Source organism: Danio rerio, chromosome 16 (genome assembly GCF_049306965.1).
Source record: "Danio rerio strain Tuebingen ecotype United States chromosome 16, GRCz12tu, whole genome shotgun sequence".
NCBI lineage: Eukaryota > Metazoa > Chordata > Actinopteri > Cypriniformes > Danionidae > Danio > Danio rerio.
In genome coordinates this window covers 23,544,659-23,566,485 of record NC_133191.1, presented here as the reverse complement: position 1 = coordinate 23,566,485, position 21,827 = coordinate 23,544,659, and the positions used below count along the sequence as shown (strand labels likewise).

Genomic DNA, 21,827 nt, shown 5'->3' with positions numbered 1-21,827 from the left:
AACACTTTTTTAAAGATCACTTCCAAATATTCATGCTCAACTACTGATCCCCAACTACTTTAATGCGCTATTTGTGTAATTTAAGGCTTTTAGTTACACAGAGAGAGGTGAGATATGCAAATTATCAGTTTCTGTTTTCAACAGTTACCGTTTATTATTTTTGTGGAAAGTTTCTTAATTGATAAAGTCCTACTCGTGTCTTTTCTACTAGACCGGCTTGATATTATGGCGACCCTTAGCGTTAGATGTTGGGTCACCTAGTTCTAAATCTGCTCTGTAGTAATAAACCCAACCGCAAACTGAAATAGTTTGTTTCTCGGTCTTTGCCTTGTCAAATAGGAACTTGTTTGTCTTTGTGGGTCGCAGTGTCGCAAGAGCGGATTTGTTAAAAAAAAACTGATAGTGTAAAGTGCGTGAGAAGAGGAAAGGGTTGCAGTTTTCTGGCTCTCATAAACAAACGAGCTCCGGATCGAAATCTTGTCTTGAGGCAGCTGTCTAAATCAAGACATCTGTTTTGAGTAGGTACAGTGTTGGTTTAGCCAACCTGTTTCACCTTAGTTTTGTGATGTGATGAAAATGTAAATTAATACTGATCATGTTAACATTATGACACGTTATACCCATATTGTGTATTTTGGAGGCTAATTATATTGTTTGGAAGTGGATTTATAATGTGGACCCGATCTACACGCATGTTTCTCCTCGCTGTGTTTGCTGCGGTTAAAGTTCAGTCTGCCCGAGCTGAAGCTGAACTGTGTCCTCGACAAGGTAATTTACCTTTTCATTTTAAAACACATATGAAAATTATTGTTGAGTTTGTGTAAATAATCCCTTAGTTACATGCATTATATTACACACGTTCTGGTTAAGATTTACAGAGTGATTCATCTCTGATTCACTGTAATGGTTATTGCGTGTTTGTGGTTAAGTGAAGATGCTGATATAAATAAATGCCTCAGAATTTCAATATAAAAAAATTTAGTTTATTCACAATTGAACTGTTTTTGTGAGCTATGAGAAACAGATAAATAAATCCATTAAGCCCACCTGAGTACAGAAAAAAGGGAATAATAATAATAAATTATAAAAAATTACTGTTATTAAATATTTTATTAGCACATTCAAAACTGACCTGGAAACATTTTACCCTGGCATAAACATTTATTGTTCCACCTGTCTTAAAATGTTAAAAACAGTTATAAAAATATAGGAATTAGTCCTATCACCTTTTAATTTTTTATAAATTTTTTGTAAATAATCTGAACAAAGTAAATCAAATGCAAACGATTCCAAACGAAGGCAGAATTATTAGCCCCCTGAATATTAGTTCCGTTTATTTTTTTCCCCAATTTCTGTTTAACGGAGATAAGATGTTTTTAACACATTTCTAAACACAATAGTTTTAATAACTCATTTCTAATAACTGTTTTATTTTATCTTTGCCATGATTACAGTAAATAATTTTTTACTAGATTTTTTTAAGACACTTCTATACAGCTTAAAGTGACATTTAAAGGCTTAACTAGGTTACTTAGATTAACTAGGCAGGTTAAGGTAATTAGGCAAGTTATAATGATGGTTTGTTCTGTAGAAGACTATCGAAAAAAAATTTAACTTAAAGAGGCTAATAATTTTGTCCTTAAAATGGTTAAAAAATTTTAAAGCTTATTCTTGCTGGAATAAAACAAATAAGACTTTCTCCAGAAGAAAAATTTTTATCAGACATACTGTGAAAATTTCCTTGCTCTGTTAAACATCATTTAGGAAATCTAAAAAAATAATAATAATTTAAAGGGGGGCTAATAATTCTGACTTCAACTGTATATACATTACAGTACATATATATATATATATATATATATATATATATATATATATATATATATATATATATATATATATATATATATATATATATATATTAACATTAATTTTAGAAAAATAGCATTTTATTTTGTATTAAAAGTAGTCTGGAAATAAAGTTGGAGATGAGATGCTTAGAAAAAGAATTCACTTTAAAGATGTTACATCTTATTGTGCATACATTACAATATATATATTTTAATTATGCAAAAACTCCGAAAACATAAACTTGATTTATGTATGTCTGTAGTTTAACAATTTCAATAAAAGTATTTATAGTTAAAGTAATTCTGTTATACATTACATAATGGTGATCATAGAAATGAACATTACAAGGAGGATTTTGATGGTAATATTATAGATAGTTTTAGTAACGATATTACAGCAATATGCTTAAGCAAGACATGATTGTTTTTAAAATATAATTAATATGGATTGAAATAGATTTACCATTTATCATCTTACTAAATTTACATTCATGTCATGCACTGGTGGAATATTACTTAAAATGACAAAAAGAAAGAGTGATTGTGGTGAAGAATCTGGAGGATTTACAATAAAGGAAGTGAAAGCAAGAGTATCTATTTGTTGCATAATTTTGTTCCATTTTTAACCAACACAGTGATCTTTGGGTAAAATGAACAGTATTTAGTCCCCGATGATGGACTGTTATTTACTCTGATTATAGAAGCCAGTACATTAGACATCCTGTATGGGATTATTAATGTGATTAATGATCTAAGCACAGTATTTTCTTCATCAAATTTTCATCAGATCCTCCTTCTGGAGTTTTGGTCTTGAATTTGGGAAGTAATGTTGTCCTTGGCTGCAGAGGTGACGTTACAGTGGACAATGTGTCGTTGGCTTCAGCCAGAGTCATGAATAAAAAATACACACACAAGCAGAAAGAAGACATCACTGCCAGCTGGACATCCCAGAGACACAAACATCCTTCTACACAATTAGCTAATATAAAGGGAGATGTGCCAACTACAACATACCAAAATATGATGTCTGCTATATACTCTAAAACTGAAGTGGGCACAACTGTCACCGTTAAACCATCTATAACCACCAGAAAGGAGCAGAACACTTCTCAACGTGTTTTGCGTGCTGTCAGTCAAACACCTGGAGAGGAAGAAGAGACGTTTGGTATCACACAGTGGAGCGATTTTGATGAAGATGATTATGAGGACTATGATTATGAAGAGGAGCGATCCAGGGTGACACGGGGAATCAAAAAACAAACACGCTGGACTTTAAATGGAAGACAGGTGCATGCCGGAGTGGAAAGAGGAGGAATTTTGAGACGGCCACATCTCAGCTGGGCAGATGCTGGAAATTACAGTTGCTACAGAGGAGAGAGACTCATTTCCACATTCAGAATCAGTGTAGGGGGTAAGGACTTTTGCACACAACATTTTGGCAGTTAATTTGCAAATATAATACACTGAAGATTTTCACATTATTGGGATATTTTCACAGCACCCCCCGAGCGTTCAGCTGTCTTATGCAACATGAAGTCTCATACTAGTAAGGTCCGCTGTGAATGGACGTCCAAACAACCGGTAATTCCACGGCCAGTGTGTTACCTTCTTCTTAATAGAAGGTGAGTGTGTTTAGTGAATAGTGAGTTAGTGTTAGTGAATATCTTTTTATACTGTATCTTGCAGTTCAGACTTTTTTGTCAGAATATTGATATTCTGATTGAGATTCTGATAAAGTGTATTGTTTGTGGCAATTTCAAGTTTATATTACACAATTCAGACTTTTTAAAAAAATCTGATATGAGCTTTCAAGAGCATTTTGAAAATTTTAAAGTGTAACCAATGCTTTAATAGGGGATAGTTCTCCCAAAACATGAAAATCATTTTCAAATCAAAATCATCATGACATCATTTATTTTGTTATGTTTATTTTATTTTGTTAAAATCTTCCATAGTTTTAGTTTTTTCTATTATGAATGTAAATATTTCAATAAATAAACAAGTGACTAAAAGAAATAAAGAGAAAATTGACAGTATGTCCATATATTTAAAGTACAGAAAAATACATTCACTGGCCACTTTATTATGTCCAACTGCTCGTTAATACAAAATTCTAATCAGCCAATCACATGGCAGCAACTCAATGCATTAAGGCATGTAGACATGGTCAATATGATCTGCTGCAGTTCAAACCAAGCATCAGAATGGGGAAGAAAGGTGAATTAAGTGACTTTGAATGCGGCATGATTGTTGGTGTCAGGTGAGTTGAACTGAGTATTTCTGAAGCTGCTGATCCACTCGAACTTTTACTCAGAATCTAGGGTTTACAGAGAATGATCCAAAACAGAGGAAATATCCAGGGAGGGGCAGTTTTGTGGGCGTAAATGTTTGTCAGAGGAGAATGGCCAAACTGGTTCGAGAACATAGAAAGGCAACAGTAACACAAATAAGCACTCGTCACAACTGAGGTATGCAAAAGAGTATCTATGAATGCACAACTCATTGAACCTTGAGGCAGATGAACTACAGCAGCAGAGGACCACTCTTGTCAGCTAAGAACAGGAAACTGAGGCTACAATTGGCACAGGCTCACCAAAATTGGACAATAGAAGATTGGAGAAACGATGCCTGGTGTGATGAGTCTCGATTTCTGCTGCCACATTCAGATGGTAGAGTCGGAATTTATCCTCAACAATATGCAAGCATAGATCCAACAGTCCAGGCTGGTGTTGGTGGTGTAATTGTGTGGTGGATATTTTCTTTGAGCCCATTAGAGCCAGTTGAGCATTGTGTCAATGCCACAGCCTACCTGAGTATTGTTGCTGACCATGTTAGTCACTTTATGACCACAGTGATGGCTACTTCCAGCAGGATAACGCACCATGTCATAAAGCCTTAATCATTTCAGACTGGTTTTTTTAAACATGGCAATGAGTTCACTGTACTCAAATGGCCTCCAAGGTCACCAGATCTCAATCCAATAGAGCACCTTTGGGATTTAGTGGAATGGGAGATTTGCATTATGGATGTGCTGCCGACAAATCTGCTGCAACTCCATGATGCTATCATGTCAATATAAACTAAAATCTCTGAGGAATATTCCCAGCACCTTGTTGAATCTACACTACGAAGTATTAAGGCTGTTCAAATTGGGTCCAACCCAGTAGTAGTAAGGTATACCTAATAAAGTGACCGGTGAGTGTGTGTGTGCTTGTGTATATAACATACTGTTCTTGTCCATGTACCATATAAAACGACACAAAAATAGATATAGATTTTTAGTTTTTTTTTTTTTTTTTACGTTACTTGTCTCTTTTTTAACATCTTTTTCTGTCCCTTCGCAGATTTTTAAAAAACACCATTCATGTGAACTGTTCTTTCTCCCGGTCCCGCTGTTGGTGTGCTTTCTTTGTGAAGGAGGAGTACCTTAGGGATCTCCATAGGGCACAAATATGTGTGTCTAACATAGCAGGCAGTGCAATGAGCCCTGTACTCAACTTTAACCCACATGACACCCGTGAGTACTTATGTCTTTCTTTCACTTACACTTTAAGAAGTCCACCACTGATTTGATAAAAAAAAAATAACAATCTCTTAATTTCTCTTTGTAGTAAGGCCAGACCCACCAAGCAGAGTTCTGGTGAGTGCAGTTGAGGGCCTGAAGCATGTGCTTAAAGTATCCTGGTCTTATCCCAGTTCCTGGAAGAATAGATTTTATGTCCTGCAGTTCCATCTGAGATACCGACCACAATTTGCAGAGCAGGTAAAGTAAAATAGGAGGCTACATCATTAATTTAAACGTAATTGCACAATGACTTAGACCTAATCTCAATTCAATACAATGCAGTAATGTCTGTATGCATTTTAGTACCAGTTTGGGGAGATATCTGACAAGATGGAGAGACGACTGTCATGGATGATTTATGATGCTCTACCAGACACTGTATATGAAGTGCAGCTTAAGGCCAAAGATGAGTTTGATGGTAGCTGGAGTGACTGGACAGAACCTGTCTTTGCAGTCACATGGTCAGGTAACAAAATGCCTGTCTGTCTGTCTGTCTGTCTGTCTGTCTGTCTGTCTGTCTGTCTGTCTGTCTGTCTGTCTCTAGAGTCATCAACCACTTTAATTGGAACACATTGCTAGTACTGGATTAGACCCCTTTTGTCTTCAGAACTATCTTTATTTTTCATGGCACACATTTAACAATGTGCTGGAAACATTTCTCAAAAATGGATGTGATCCATTTTGACTTGATATCATCAAACTGTTGTATGATGGATAACTGTTCCAGCACACCTCAGAAGTGCTCTGTTGGATAAAGGTTTTGGTGGTTGACGCTTTTTAAGCTTCATGAACTCACTTTCAGGTTTAAGAATTCAATTTGAGAGGATTTAGGTATTGTGACATTGCATGTTATCTGGCCATAACAAGATGGGTTTACTGTGGTCATGTGGCTGGACAGGGTCATATTACCATCACAAGTATCCAGAGTTAATGAAATCTTTTCCTCAATTTTTATGCCAAATTCTGTCTCTACCAAAAAACATGGATGCATTATTTAGGAACTTTCACTGTGGATGTAGCAAGTAATGAAATTGCTGCAAATGTCTGTTTACATGGTGGATCATTTTGTCCAACAGATGTTTGTCCCACAAATTGTTATGTACAAGCCCAAATCACAGACAGTAGGAAAACGCAAATAAAAAAAGAAAGTAATAATTTCCAAATTTACTTTGACTTGTATTACATTACAGAAGATATATAAACACAAAATATTTAATGTTTTGTCTGACCAACTTCATTTTATTTGTAAATATTCATCCTTTCCTGTCATTTAGACCTGCAAAACATTCCAAAAGCAGTTGGGACAGGAGCAGTTTAGGGTTAGTATTTAGGTGATAGTAATTATGATTGACTACAAAAGCTGCCAGCATCCAAGAAAGATCTAGTCCTTTAGGAGCAAAGATGAGCCAAAGATCACTAATTTGCCAAGAAATACACAAGAAAATTATAGAAATGTTTAAAAACAATGTTGTTCAAAGATAGGAAGACATTTAGATATTTTGCCTTCAATGGTGCATAACATAATTAAAAGAGTCAAGGATCTGGAGAATTTAGCGCTTAAAGAACAAGGACGCAAGCCTAATCTGAACAACGTTGATCTCTGATCCCTTAGGAGACACTAGGTCAAGGTTCGTCAATCATCTATAAGCAATATTACCACATGGGCTCAGGACTACTTTGTCAAGTACCACAATATATAGTTACATCCACAAATGCCAGTTAAAACTGTGCTGTGCCAAAAGGAAGTGCAGTCGACTTCTCTGGGCTTGGAGGTATCTGGTATGGACTATTACACAGTGTAAAAGTGTACTGTTGTCAGATGAATCAGTATTTTATGGACTTTTGGAAGAAATGGATGTTGTGTGCTCCAGACCAAAGAAGGAAGGATAATCAAGACTGATACCAGAAACAAGTCCAAAAGTCAGGGCCTGTCATGGTATGGGGTTGTGTCAGTGCCCTTGGCAAAGGTAACTTGCAGTTCTGTGATGGCCCCATTAATGATGAAAAGTAGATAAAGATTTTATAGCACAATATGTTATTTTTCATCAATGCAAAACCACATTCTGCACACATTACAAATGCAGAGGAAGAGGATACAGGTACTTGACTGGCATCCCTGCAGTCCCGAACTAACTTCAATAAGCAATGTGTGGCACATTTTAAAACGCAAAATGCAACTGTGGAGAGGTAAGGGTGATCGAACACCCAATAAGGGGGGAGAGCATGCTCGGAGGCCAGCGGCTAATCAGCAGATTCCCTTCTTAAGGAGAACGGGAGGAGCAGTCGGTAGAGGAGAGAGCACACACACACACACACATACACAGCCTGCGAGTGTTGTGCGTTGAAAAATAAATATATATTGCTTACCTGAAATCGCCAACCCTTTCTTCTTCTTCCCACACAACAACAAACTTTACCACAGCAACATTGTAGACTCTATACAGTTGCCCACCTTAAGACTTGTTTGCAGGTAGAAAGGGACAAAATTACACCTGAAACATTTGACCACTTGGTGTCTTCACTCCCTAAATGTCTTTTAAGTGTTGTGAAAAAGATTTTATTGTGAAAAGTGTTAAATGCTTTACTCTTTTTAAAATGTCTTGCATGACACATTTTGAAAATGTGTTTATTTTGAAAAAAAAAAAAAACTATAAATCATGAGGAACACATTAAATTATGTTTGTTGTATTGTCTGCAACGAAATACAAGTCAAAGTAAATATAGAAATATTGGAATCATTTCTTTCTTTTTTATTTGCAAAATTTGAGTTACCAACCAGCCACAAAGAGACGGTTCGCTTAAAAAAAAAAAACATAATAGTTTAGTTAAGTGGGCTGTGTGTAGGAAACAAGTTGGGATCCACTAGACAAATGTAAAAATGCAAAGATCAGTGATACAGAAATGATGAGCAAGAAAATGATTTAAAGATGTGTCAAAAAGTAAATATGTGAATTGTCACTCACGGTCTATAATAGAGGTAATGACAAGAAAGGGGCCCTAAAATACAATTTTTTTTTTTTTTCTAGAGTACAATAGCACATTGGTTCTTTAATCGTGTGTTGTTGTTTTTCTGGAGTCACGTAAAATGAGCTATCATAACCCAGAATGCAGGCTTTAGTATCTGAGTCAATATAATTTTTTGATATTTCATAGTTTATTGCTATTACCCCAACAAACACTTCTCAAATTAGACAACCTCAGAGCATGTGAAGAAAAGTAGACATTTTACATCTTTGACAAATGGCGGAGATCGTGATCACCATGCACCATGCAGTTGTTTCAGTCCATAAGGGGTTGTATTATATTCTGTGTAAGCTGATGTGTATATTCTGTGAAAGTATATTTATCATTTGGTCTTATTGTAATTAGCTTTTTTGTCAATCCTACACAGTTTTGCTGCAGTGGAAGCATGTAAGGCTTGATACTTACGCGGCTATTCTGAACCAATATTCAAGAACAGAAAGCAGTTGAAGGATGGCGTGTTTAAGTCAATTATTTATCTGACTCCATTGAAATTAATCTGACTCCATTAAAGTTGTTATCATCATTGATAAGGAGAAAGAATCTCAACGCCTTAAAGCAGGCAAAGTTGTTCATTAAGTTACATGTTTAAATATACAGACAGTAGAATGAAACAAACTAACATATTGTATAAAGAAATTAGCTGTAACATATGCACTGCTGAGCAACAAATACCTTTGTTTGGATATGAGGCTATGCACCGGTGTGCGGGAGATGCAGAGTAAAAGCCATTCTCCCTGATCAACAGTTACCTTTCTTTATTATACCCTGAGCAAAGTAATGTCAAACATGAGTGAAAGCCAACCCCTGAAACTATCTAAACATGAGAGCAAGTTTGAGGAGATAAAGTGGGGGAGAAGTACATTAACATACTCTCCTCAGGCCATGACTCAACAATAGCAAATATATTGTATATTGAAATACAATCAATCAATGTCTCTGTTGATTTCATCACTACAACGCTTAAGTCATAAACTGTCAAATGACACTAAACATGACAATGTTATATGAAGGAAGATCACAAGCAGATTAACTGTGTATAGTGAAAAGCACATGGTAAGCAAATGGCAGAGATGTGTATTTGAGCTATGAGAACTTTGCCACGCCAGGAGGACTCATCCCATGCTTGGAATGTCTCAATAGTCCTTCATTAGCATAGAAGGAATAGCATATAACATTTTAACATTTTGTAGCAACTAATGGTACCATTTATTTTTCCTGTTTCTTTGTAGCTCCTGAGACAACTACTGCCACTGAGACCATTACTTTTGTGAGTTCATTCAACAGTATCATGCACTGTAATGCACTTATTACACACACATTCACATGCCTTCATTTACATATATCATAGATATATACATTAGATGTCGCCTGGCCTATTGTCTATCGGACGGAATGCGTCAATAGCGCCGCCATCTTGCTACAGGGTAGCGCTCCTTTGAAATGAATGCGGGACCAAAGTACAGTGGAGGACTGTGGCCATCCAAAGCCAGAGATATACACATATACACATATATCTATGATCGGGAGTTTTCCTGGATGTTATTATGTAATTTTTTTTTTTTCTAATTACGAAAATTATAATTTTACATCACTTTTCTACATTAATGGATGAGTGACCACACAGGCATTTCTGACAAAAAGCTTGTGTTTGTGTGTACAGAAATTTACCATTCATCCTTCATGTTATATTTAATCTAATCCGTGTCCTGAAACACAGCTCCTCTCCTGCTTTCACTTTTCATACTGACAGAGGGAGCGATCGTTTGTGAATGAATCCCCAAAGGACTCTTTCACTAGCCGACAATAATACAAGTTTCTGGCAGCGCAGCATCTCGTTGTCATATTTCTTTTGCATTGTTTGCTGATTTTATTCAACAAAAGTAGCATAAGCCGTGTGTTTAGTGCGAGTTGGAGCTGCTTTGCCGTATGGTGAATGCAGTAAGTGACTGTTATCAATAATAAAGTTACCTGATTAGCACAAAAGGTCAGAACATACAAAAACAGAAAAAAACTTAATATTACCTATGAAATGTTCCGCCTTTGTACTTTGTTTTCTTTGTTTGCTCGTTACTACACCTGTATACAGCACTAAAGTCCTGCATCTTCACGTAATAACACTGTCTTGTCTAGTGCAGTTGAATGACATTTGTCCTGGGAGCACTGTACCAATGTGGCGGCGCTATTGACGCATGCTCAGGGTCCCTATGCGATATCTAGTGTATATATCTATGTACATATATGATTATCTTTTCTGTCATTGCCACTCAGGAACCAAATGAGGTGCTTTATGAAGGCTCAGGAGGATTTGGAGAAGAGCCTGGTGTAGGTGAGCTTGAGAAAACAAACAAGCATTCCATGTCTCATTGTTCTTCTTCAGGTAGTGTTACTCACTTATCTGCTTATTATATAAGGAAACCAGACAGGAAGTTAATGTGGTACCTGGAAATTCCATACAGGAAGTGGTCAACATAACAAAGACTTAAACAATGTGCAGTAATTTCCAAGTGTTTCAGCCTTCTGTGACATTTGACCTCTGTCCTCATTCTCTCTTTCTCATTTCAGACTCAGTGGTAGTAGCTGGAGATGCTGATACCGAATATGCTACAGTCTGGCTGTATGTGTCTTGTGCTTTTGGGCTGTGTTTTTTTGTAATCACCGTGCTTACTGTCTATTTTCTCAGGTAAAACTATTTTTATGTACTGTATTTGCCATATTTTAATATCCATTTAGCCTTTTTTAAGTGATGTTAAGAAATGTTCCAAAAATATTTTAGCTATTTTTCCTTCCAAATATGAAGGGCTGGCTGCTTTTCATTTATTTTGACATTTGTAATGAGAGGAAAACTGAAATAATTATTTTCATCCCGTTTGATCTCACAACCTCCCCAAATTTGGACTCGTTTGAGATGAAACCATGGGTTGAAATATTTGGTTTATTTTAGATGTTGTCAGAACCTGCTTTTTCCCTTTCTTTTAAAGCCTTTGAAAAGGTTATACATGTTTTTATCTCATCTAGGTTGGATTATTGCAATACACTTTATGGGACTAGATAGACAGCTTTTTCCAGTCTCCTGACTGGGACAAAAAAGAGAGAGAGCATTTTACTCCAATTCTACACAAGCTGCCCGTTTGTTTTAGAGTTGTTTGTACTTAAGAAAAACTACTCCTGTTAATTTCAGTAAGCTACTGTCTTTGGTTCAGCCTGCTAGTTAGCTTCGGTCTTCCAATCAAGATATGCTGTGAATCTCCAGGTAAAAAGTTTGTGAAATGTACCCACTAAACACAACTATGTTCAAATAAAGTCTTTTAGATGTTTCTTTTGGACAATTAGACATTGAAATACATCCCCTAAGGGTGCAGAGTGAAAGTTTTTATGACTTCCTTTTTGGACTTATAGGTTGGGTAGACACAGTCTTAGATGAAATCAACTAATAAAACATTATGGGCCCTATCATACACCCGGCTCAATGTGGAGCAAGGCGTGACGCAAATGTTGTTTGCCAGTTTCAGCTTAACGCAAGTATAGTTTTGACATGTTGCACCACGCTGTTTAAATAGCAAATGCATTTGCGCTCATATATGCACCCATAGGCGTTCTGGTCTAAAAAAGGTGTGCTAAGGCACATTGTTAGTGTGTTGCTATTTTGAGGATCTAAAAAAGACCAGCTAAAAGGAGGTCTAAAGTCCAGTGCAGAGCGTGTTAGTTGTGCGCCTCGTTCAAACATTGCTTTATACACACAGGATGTACAGCAGTACACAAATATCTTTACAAATAAAATAATTAAAGGTATAAAATATTACAAAAAAATCATTATTTTCTACATAAAAACCACTGCCTTCATGCCTTCTTCATCTCGGGGGACTTTTTCATGACAACTTACTTTTGTTTAATGTTATTATTATTAGTAGTATTTATTATATGCACATTTATATTTGTTTTATTAAAAACAAGCCTAGATTTGTCCAGGTTTCGGACCATATGGGACATAGCATGTGAAAGAGTGTGAAAGTGAAATTAAGAATAAGGAGGCTCATCTCTCATTCTTGCGCTACAGATGGTAGTTTTTTCACTCACAAAGTCTGTCATGTAAATAGCAAATGCGCTACGGCATGACACAGCTGACTCTTTGATTGGTTTATTCACAAAACACACTTACAACTCATTAAGAGAATAGCTCAACCCTGTTAAGCAGGTCGCACACCAGAAGCGGCGATCGGCGCCACAACACAGCGCGCACATGACAGTTTAAAGTATCACATTCGCATGATATTTAACATTAAACTAATCAGATGGCACTCTGTGACGTGGCTGAAATATGAACAGCATCCTGAGTCCTGACTGGGCGCCGCCGACAGCCGTCGGCTCGCGGCACCGGTGTGTGTACCCTGATAGAAACCTATGTTAAGAATTCTAAAATGCATGGCGCTGCGTGGCGCTACCTGGCGCGTCGCCGATCAACGATTCCGGTGTGCGACCTGCTTTAGTCCATGCGCAGCGGACTTGGACTTTGCACCAAGATTGTTAAAATAGAGCCCAAAATCTCAGCAGAGGATCAATCAACAACTTAACAGCATCAGCACCTTCACTTATTACTAACCTGCTTGACTTTATTACTGTCAGATGTCTTTAAATGTCCCCCATCACATTTATTAAGAATTAAAAGCTTTAGAATGGCTCCTTTACTTGGGCTCCCTGTTTTAAGGATAGCTAAACTATTTGACTGTTTCTATAGCAAGAAAACCTAGAAACAGTTTGTTACTGCTGCTGGGTTATTTAAAAGTTAGTTTTTCTGATTTCATATAGTTAGTGACTTTTAATGTTGTATAACAATGGCACTGTGGTCTTAATTACACTGATAACCCATTTAGAGCCAGCAGTGAATTGGTAAGGTTTCAAAAGCACAGTGAACATTTGAGGCACTAAAAATACACAGACATCAAGTATCAGCAAATGCATTTTAATGATGGTAAAACATTTCCATAAAGTAATAGATAAGTGTTGTATGATTCTACCAGCTTGCACTGCAGCATGAAATATGTCACCATCATTGAGAAATATGCAATGATTCTTGATGTGTCTTTTTTTTTTTAGTTATTCAAGGCATTTTAAAACCTGACCAATGCACTGCTGGCTTTCAATATGTAGAACCACATGATTTCTACTAACAGTTCAGTGAAATCAACACCATGTTGTCCTCATTGTACAAGAATAAAGTCACTCACAAACCAATCAAGGTCAATCAAACTTTTTAACAAAAATGCAACAATCACTTTTGTCCTACAGTATGTTTTTACATAACATTGCTTCAACAAACAAAGAAATGATTTCATGAAACACCCCAAGTAAAGTATCCACACACTCTTCACTGTCGTGGTGACTTCTTTTTAATAAAACATTTACAACTTTAAGATCTTAATAAGTGTGAATAAGAACTTGGGTAGACGTCTGACAGTAATACAGTCAAACTGATAATGATAAGAGAAGCTCCTGATGCTTTCATTCTGCACCCTTCGGGGACGTCATTTCAACGTCTAATTTTTAAAAAAGAAGTCTAAAATACGTAACTTGAACACAATTGTGTTTTGTGGGTAGGGGAGATCATGCTTTCTGTATTGTGGCCCCTAGACTTTGGACTGCCATACCACCATCAATAACACTTGCGCCATTTACCAATATCTACAATTGTGTGTCTTCAAAGGCATTCAGCTCTTAGGAGGAGTGACTGTTATTTAACTTGTTTGTTGTTGTCTGTTTTGTTTACTAGTTGGAAAGTTCATTGGTCAGCGAAAGTTGTTAAATATCGTGCTTTACACATAAAATTGTCATCAAAGTAGCAAATGTACTTTTTGAAAATGAAAACCGCATAAAACATTTCCAAATAAAACATTTACATCCCATGTGTTAAAGAGGCTAAAAATAACCAGCGCTTTCACCTCACAGCAAGAAGGTCGCTGGTTCGAGCCTCAGCTGGGTCGCTTGACATTTCTGTGTGTAGTTTGCATGTTCTCCCCATGTTTGCATTGGTTTCTTTCGGGTGCTCCGGTTTCCCCCACAGTCCAAAGACATGCGCTATAGGTGAATTGGGTAGGCTTAATTGTCTGTCGTGTATAAGTGTAAATGAGGATGTATGGGTGTTTCCAAGTGATGTGTTGCAGCTAAAAGACCATCCGCTGTGTAAAACATGTGCTGAATAAGTTGGCGGTTCATTCCACGGTGGCAAACCCAGATTAGTAAAGGGACTAAGCCGAAAAGAAAATGAATGAATAAAATTCTGCAAGCTAAGAAACCACTTAAGTAAATAAGTTGGACCTCAGAGAAACAAACAAAACACACAGTAACAAACAACTGAGCTTTTGTCCAGGTGTTTGCAAAACTATTAAAACAGCTTTTAAGATTATGTGAGAAGATAATGGTTCACTGGTTGCTCACATCTTCAAAATCACACTAATTGTTTGAGGGCAAATCAAGAAATGCATTCAGTTATTTATTTATTTTCCCTGGCTTAGTCCCTTTATTCATCAGGGTATCCCAAAGCTGAGTGAACCACCAACTTATCCAGCATATGTTTTACACAGCGGATGCCTTTCCAGCTTCAACCTAGTACTGGGAAACATCTATACACACTCATTCACACACATACACTAAGGCCAATTTAGTTTATTCAATTCACCTATAGCAAAACTCTTTGAACTATGGGGGAAACTGGAACACCCGGAGAAAACCCACGCGAACATGGTGAGAATTGAGCCCCCGTGTCGCCTGTATTCAGTTAGTGCATTTTAATCATAGTTTTTTTTTATTTTTTATTATTGGAGTAAAAACTCAATTGAGCACATACTAATATAATATAAATATAATATATGCACATCTTGGTATTTTTGTTGACCATTTTTAAAAATAAAAAACACAACACACACACACATATATAGTGTTTCTCTATTCAAATTTCTTAATTTTTGTTCTGTTTTTGTGTTTCATTAGGAATAGGACTCATTTGATTGCTAAAATAGGGAAACAAACTATGCCGTTTACTTCCCTCCTTCGTTCCTCTCAGCCTCTGTCTGCTCCTGCTGCCTCTGAACAGCTTCCCGAGGAGGGGAAGTCACTTATGTCTCCTCCCAAACACAACCAGCAACACTTCCTTCCTGCTCAGCCAGAGGAGCAGGATGCCATTCATCTGCATAACATCGATTATTTTCTGTCTCCAGGAGCCGAAGGTGTGCCATTGACAATAAACAGAAATGAATAAACAAATGAAACCCCGCAGTGGGTCACACACTGTTTCATGTGATAGAAAAACAGCATTATTATGTTGAAAAATCAACTTGGAGTGTCATATCCTAGGTTGGGTTTTCATGTCAGATTTTTTTCTGACTTTCAAAACCATTTGTAATTACGGATTTTTAAAACAAGCCTTCTATAGAAAACTTTTTACAAATATTTCCTTAGACAACCCACCATTTGTTGACCATGGCAGTCTTCCATGTGAAGCTAAAGCACTTTTTTATTAAATAGTTTTGAATAAATGCCTGTTAACATCAAATATGATAGCTAAGATGACTGGTTTTAAATTATAAGTTAAAGAAATACACAGTTTTTGTTTATCTGATGAATGATATAAACTTTGACAGCCAGTCTTATTCAAGATTACTGTAAAGATCTTGGGCATTTCAAGTCGTAGATGTAAAAACTGCAGTGTGCACTTATAATAGACAGAATATTTTCATGGTTTGGTGAGATGCAAATACTGTTATCGGTATTGTTCTTGATTTAACAGGCTTTTAAGGGATAGTTCACACAAAACTAAGAGAAAATTTCTTCACAGTTTACTCACAAACAAACTAACCGCTATTGGAATCCAGAGTAGGAACAACACAAAATGCAATGGATGTCAATGACTGCTGTTTTCCATAATTCTAGAGTAAAATAAAACTTAAACAGGTTTAATCTCTTTAAGAGTGTCTGCTAAATGTTTGATGTTCGTTTGAATATGATCTTTCATTCAACATTAGTTATTTTGACTTGCTGACTTATGTTGACTGTTATTCTGTTTAAATGTGTGTAATTTGACCTGTAAAAGTGTTTTGGTCTCACAGTCGTTTTTACAGTTTATGAAAATGTATGCATTGTGATTGTAAAATTGTAGTCACTCAGACAAAAAAGCATTTTTTTTTCAAACTAAAATTATGTCACCATTTTTACCATGTTTTATTTTGAGTTTGTACTAATTGAAAATGTGAATTACAAAGGGAAAAGTTACAAGGGGAAAGTTCACCCATTATTATAATTCTGACATTGTTTACTCTCCTTCCTCTTGTTCCAAACCTTGAGTTTTTTTTCTTTCTTTTTTATTCAAAAGAATATACAGTACTTTGAGGAATGTTGAAAACTTGTAGCTATATATGACATACTGTATAGTATATTTTCCTACCGTGGAAGCAAGTGTCAACCTGATACCAATATGGAGGGGGAAGGGTTAGAAATATTTGTTTAAACTGTCCCTTTTTTTAATAATGAATGAGAACTGGGGTTTATACTTTCATGGGTAACACTTTAAACGTTAATTTCTTTATTATTCAGTTTAACATTTACTAATGCATATTAAAATCAAATTTAATTCATTAGTTATTTCACTGAGTTAAAATGAACTAACATTAAACAACTTTATTTTCAATAACTAATGTAAACAAGGAGGGATGCTGTAATGTATTGTTAATGGTTGGTTAATGTTAAATACATTAACACTAATACCACCATATTGTAAAGAGTTGCCCTTTTCCTGATTGAATGTATGTTTTTCTGCTAAATGTGTTAAATCATATTTCAGTTTGTCTGTACATTGCTTTTTAAAATAGATATTGTTCTAAAGCATCTTCATAAATACTAGTGAAAAAAACCTTGAGAAGACAATGGACAGACAAGTCCCTAAGATGGTATGTGGGATGTTTTGTTAGGAAAATAATTGTTTAAAAATACAGTATACTGTAAAAACATGCTCAATTTGATGCTCAAAACTCAATTTGAATATACAGTATATATATATATATATATATATATATATATATATATATATATATATATATATATATATATATATATATATATGTGTGTGTGTGTGTGTGTGTGTGTGTGCGTGTGTGCGTGTGTGTGTGTGTGTGCACAAATGTATTCTAATAGCTTGATAATATTCAAATTGATATGATTCCATATAAAGCATGCAGTTCTACATTAAAAAATAAATATAGATATTTATTTATTTATTTGAAATCATATCAATTTGAATATTATCAAGCTATGAGAATACTTTTGTGTGCACATAAAAATAAATAATCACAACTTTATTAAAAAATTAACAAATAGAAGATACACGTGAGTGGTTCCCAACCTTTTTTGCCTGAGACCCCTTTTACCACCAGAAAATATTGTAAGGCCTCCCTCAACATTTAACAACCCTCATATTCAAATCAAGTTTGCAATAAGGATGACAAAAAATTTCATTTTCAAACAAACGAGTATGTTTATTACTACAGTATATCTAGATATGTTTGTGGACAAATAGACTTAGACTTAGACTTAGATTGGACCTATTTTAGTTGCCAATCTTTAAAAAAAAAAGTTTATTTTAAGTATCTGACTCCTCTGATCTCATTTTGTGTGTGTGAGTGCCAATTCTTTTGCCTTGCACTCAAAAAATGCACCGAGCTTGCCGTAAATATTGGGGATGAGTTGTCTGCAAATGTCTTATTAATTTGGATGGCTTCATGCATTCGTTAGCAAGAACTTATAGTAAAAACTACATAAAACTATAGTTCAGGTAGCTATCTTGGTATTTCCTGCATTTCGTGCTTATAGGAATTGCTATTGGAGCTTCCTCACCTGGGTCCAGTATGCTTGGGGCCATTAGTATTAGCTGCTGAAGGTGAATTACAAATTTGTCCATTTTTTTTGGTAAGCCAGGGGATAAAATAAAGGCAACACGATCGTTCTCCTAATTGTCCACTGCTAAATTTTTTTTTAAATATGACGGGGCCCCCACAGAACTTGCTGAGGCCCTCTTGGCCAGGACCCCCCTGTTAAGAACCACTGCACTACATCACACATAAAACTAGGCCTTTAGACAAGCAGGAATCAATTTGGACAGATGAAGCTGAAATCGCATATTTTATACACCAACAACTTAAGATAATGAGAAAACAATAATATGGATGTCACGCTGGATGCACCATGTTGAATGAACTGTGTTGTTCAAAATGCACCCTGCTAAATTATGGACCACAATAAGATCTATATTTTACACACACCATTGGTTCACAAGCCTTAAAAGTCATTGCCGACTGAATGTCAGCTCTATGCTATATCATGGCCAGAATTCTTGGTTCCCTTGTGCTAATTTCCCTTAAAGTAAATATAGCATCTATCTTTAAAAATCTGTGTTTTTTTAAGTACACTGTGAAAATGGCTGTAATAAAAAAAGAATGTAAAAGAATGAAGGTTAAAAACTGTAAATCATAAAACATGACATTTCAGTTACATTAACAGTTAAATAATGTTAATCTAAATACAGGAAAAACTTTATACTTTGTACATTATTGTTTCGCTAAAATGTATACTGTATTACCATCAAAACTCTAAAAACTATGGTAAAGTACAAAGAAAGCATTCTGTTAAAATCATGATTTTCCTTGTTGTTTTAACTGTAAATCACAATGATATGGTCAGCAATATATGTGTATTTATATAGAAATGTGCCATTTTAGGACTGCACTAATCTATCCAATTAATTTAATTGCATGATTATTATTTTTTATGTTATATTTTCATTATTATTATTATTATTATTATTATTCATTCATTTTCTTGTTGGCTTAGTACCTTTATTAATCCAGGGTCGCCACAGTGGAATGAACCGCCAACTTATCCAGCAAGTTTTTACGCAGCGGATGCCCTTCCAGCTGCAATCCATCTCTGGGAAACATCCACACACACATTCACACACACACTCATACACTACGGACATTTTAGCCTACCACATGTCTTTGGATTGTGGGGGAAACCGGACTACCGGAGCACCCGGAGGAAACCCATTCGAGCGCAGGGAGAACATGCAAACTCCACACACTAAGCCGAGGCTCGTACCAGCTACCCAGCGACCTTCTTGCTGTGAGGCGACAGCACTACCTACTGCGGCACTGCTTCGCCTATTATTATTATTATTATTATTATTATTATTATTATTATTATTATTAATATTACATGATTTTCTTGTTATATTCAAGAACTGCTTTAGATTTAGACAGGCCCTTACTGGAAATATTTTAAAATAGTTGTTACTAAATGAATAAATAAAGTGTTGTAAAAATATATTTAAAATTATATTTAATTTATTTGTGACGTTTCAAAGGTATTGACTTAACTTTAGCCTGTTGGTCATAATAACAGTACATGCTGCATTCTATACACTGTAAAAAAAAGTAATTAGTTACTTAAAGTGAGTAAACCAATTGCCTTAAAAGCAACAAGTTGACTTTACAAAAATAATGTAAGTAAAACCATTGTAACTTGGAACTGTTGAGCTGACTTAATTTTTATAATTATGCTTATTGTACTCACTTTTTAAAGTCAACAAATCCTTTTTTACAATGACAAACTATTTTAGCACATTATATATATATATATATATATATATATATATATATATAATGTGAATTGAAAAAAGTTATTAGTTTACTTTTATTTTTAAAAAGTGAATACAACTTAATTAATTAATAAAAATTAAGTCAACTTAACAGTTCCAAGTTACAATGGGTTTACTTACATTATTTTTGTAAAGTCAGCTTGTTTTTTAAGGCAATTTGTTTACTCACTTTAAGAAACTAATCATTTTTTACAGTGTATGTTATGTGCAAAAATATATATTTCTCAGTCTTTATTTTAAAAAGGCATCTATTTTACATCATTTTCAAGATTTAAGATAAGGCTTTTGTGTCTCCACAATGTGTTTGAAAAGATTCAGTTTAAAACAGCTATCAGAATATTCATTATACCCTTCAGAACATTGAAATTTAGCATCTATGGAACAGACGCTTTTATTCACTGTCCAGTAGATGGAGCTACATATTTAGGTATTTGCTGAAGATCTGTATAATTTATTCATTACACTGTAAAATTGCACGCCATGGATTTGTGTTGATACAACATAAATAAATTAAGTTAACTTATTAGTTTTTACAAATTTAAGTGGACTGAGCATAAAACAAGTATGAAAGCCCCAAAACCTTGAGACTTGTGTTGTTTCAGCTCATTTGAAATACATAGTCTGAACAAGCAGCAAACATCATTTTTATGAGTGTAGTTTTCTATTGGAATCTGCTTCAGTTTCTCATATACTTTGGAGTCTATGCAAAAATGTATAGGTCTGATAATATGCCTTATTATCGTTTATAATATAATATTACTAATGAAATATTTTTATGTCTGATAACTGCCTTTCTGAGATCTTTACTATTACAACTAACAAGAAACCACAGATAAAAAAAATGATTATCATCTTTATTTAAGAAAAAAGGAATAAATGTACGCTTACACACTGCTTAATACACAAAAGAGAGCAATAGGCAAATATCTTTACATATGAAAAAATGTAAATATTAAGGATATATAAGATATCATAAGAATAGATATAGGATATAAATATAAAGGATTAAAATATTACAAAACATTATTTTCTAGCCTGCATAAATATGAAAAACCACTGCTTTTATGTCTTCTTCATCTCGGGAGGCTTTTTCAGTTCATTCATTCAACAATTTGCTTTTGTATAATGTTATTATTATTAGCAGTATTATTTATTATATCCATATGTATATCTGTTTTATTAAAAACAAGCTTAGATTTGCCCACCTGTCAGGTTTTAGACCATATGGGGCACAGCATGTGTTTTAGGATATAACTCAGGTTTTTGATCACACTTCGTTATTATTGTTCATTTATTCGTTTGCTGGAAATTAGAACTGAATTTAGAAATAGTTTTGAAACAAATATTTGCGCTTAACAAACGCAATTAATTTTTTATAGACTAATTGATGTCTATGCGTAAAGGTTTCCCTATCCAAAGCGAAAGTGAAAGTAGATCTTTCATTCTCACGCAGTAGATGCTCTGTTTAACAGTTTTCTGTAAAATAAAACTGTTAACTGTTTGCTAGTGAAATGCTCATTTTTTTCCACTTAGACTTACTTTGCGTCCTATAAATAGCGAATGCGCTTATGGCGTGACGCAGCTGGCTCTTAAAGGGAATGGGAGATGATACTCTAATTGGTTTATTCTCAAAACACACCTATAACTCATTAAGAAAATAAACTCAACCCTTTTAGACCATGCTCCACAGCGC

General features: G+C 35.0%; 2 protein-coding genes across 7 annotated transcripts in view; one reads left to right on the top strand and one right to left on the bottom strand.

The window, feature by feature from the left end:
* The window catches only part of LOC141378084 (uncharacterized), a 361,025-nt gene that overhangs the window by 45,785 nt on the left and 293,413 nt on the right, over window positions 1-21,827 (bottom strand). The window lies entirely within an intron of this gene.
* On the top strand, window positions 239-17,445 carry il6r (interleukin 6 receptor). 6 transcript variants are annotated; one of them, NM_001330258.2, is made up of 10 exons: window positions 239-768; window positions 2,638-3,261; window positions 3,349-3,472; window positions 5,195-5,367; window positions 5,462-5,613; window positions 5,719-5,881; window positions 9,669-9,706; window positions 10,708-10,765; window positions 11,002-11,119; window positions 15,421-17,445. In NM_001330258.2, exons 1-10 carry the CDS (start codon window positions 672-674, stop codon window positions 15,686-15,688), a joined length of 1,815 nt encoding a protein of 604 aa, NP_001317187.2. In that variant the 5' UTR covers window positions 239-671; the 3' UTR covers window positions 15,689-17,445. The 6 variants fall into 6 exon arrangements, 3 of the variants coding, with proteins under 3 accessions (NP_001317187.2, XP_073780536.1, XP_073780535.1); XM_073924435.1 differs by having other exon boundaries at window positions 480-768; window positions 10,708-10,759; window positions 15,421-17,258; XM_073924434.1 differs by having other exon boundaries at window positions 480-768; window positions 10,708-10,816; window positions 15,421-17,258.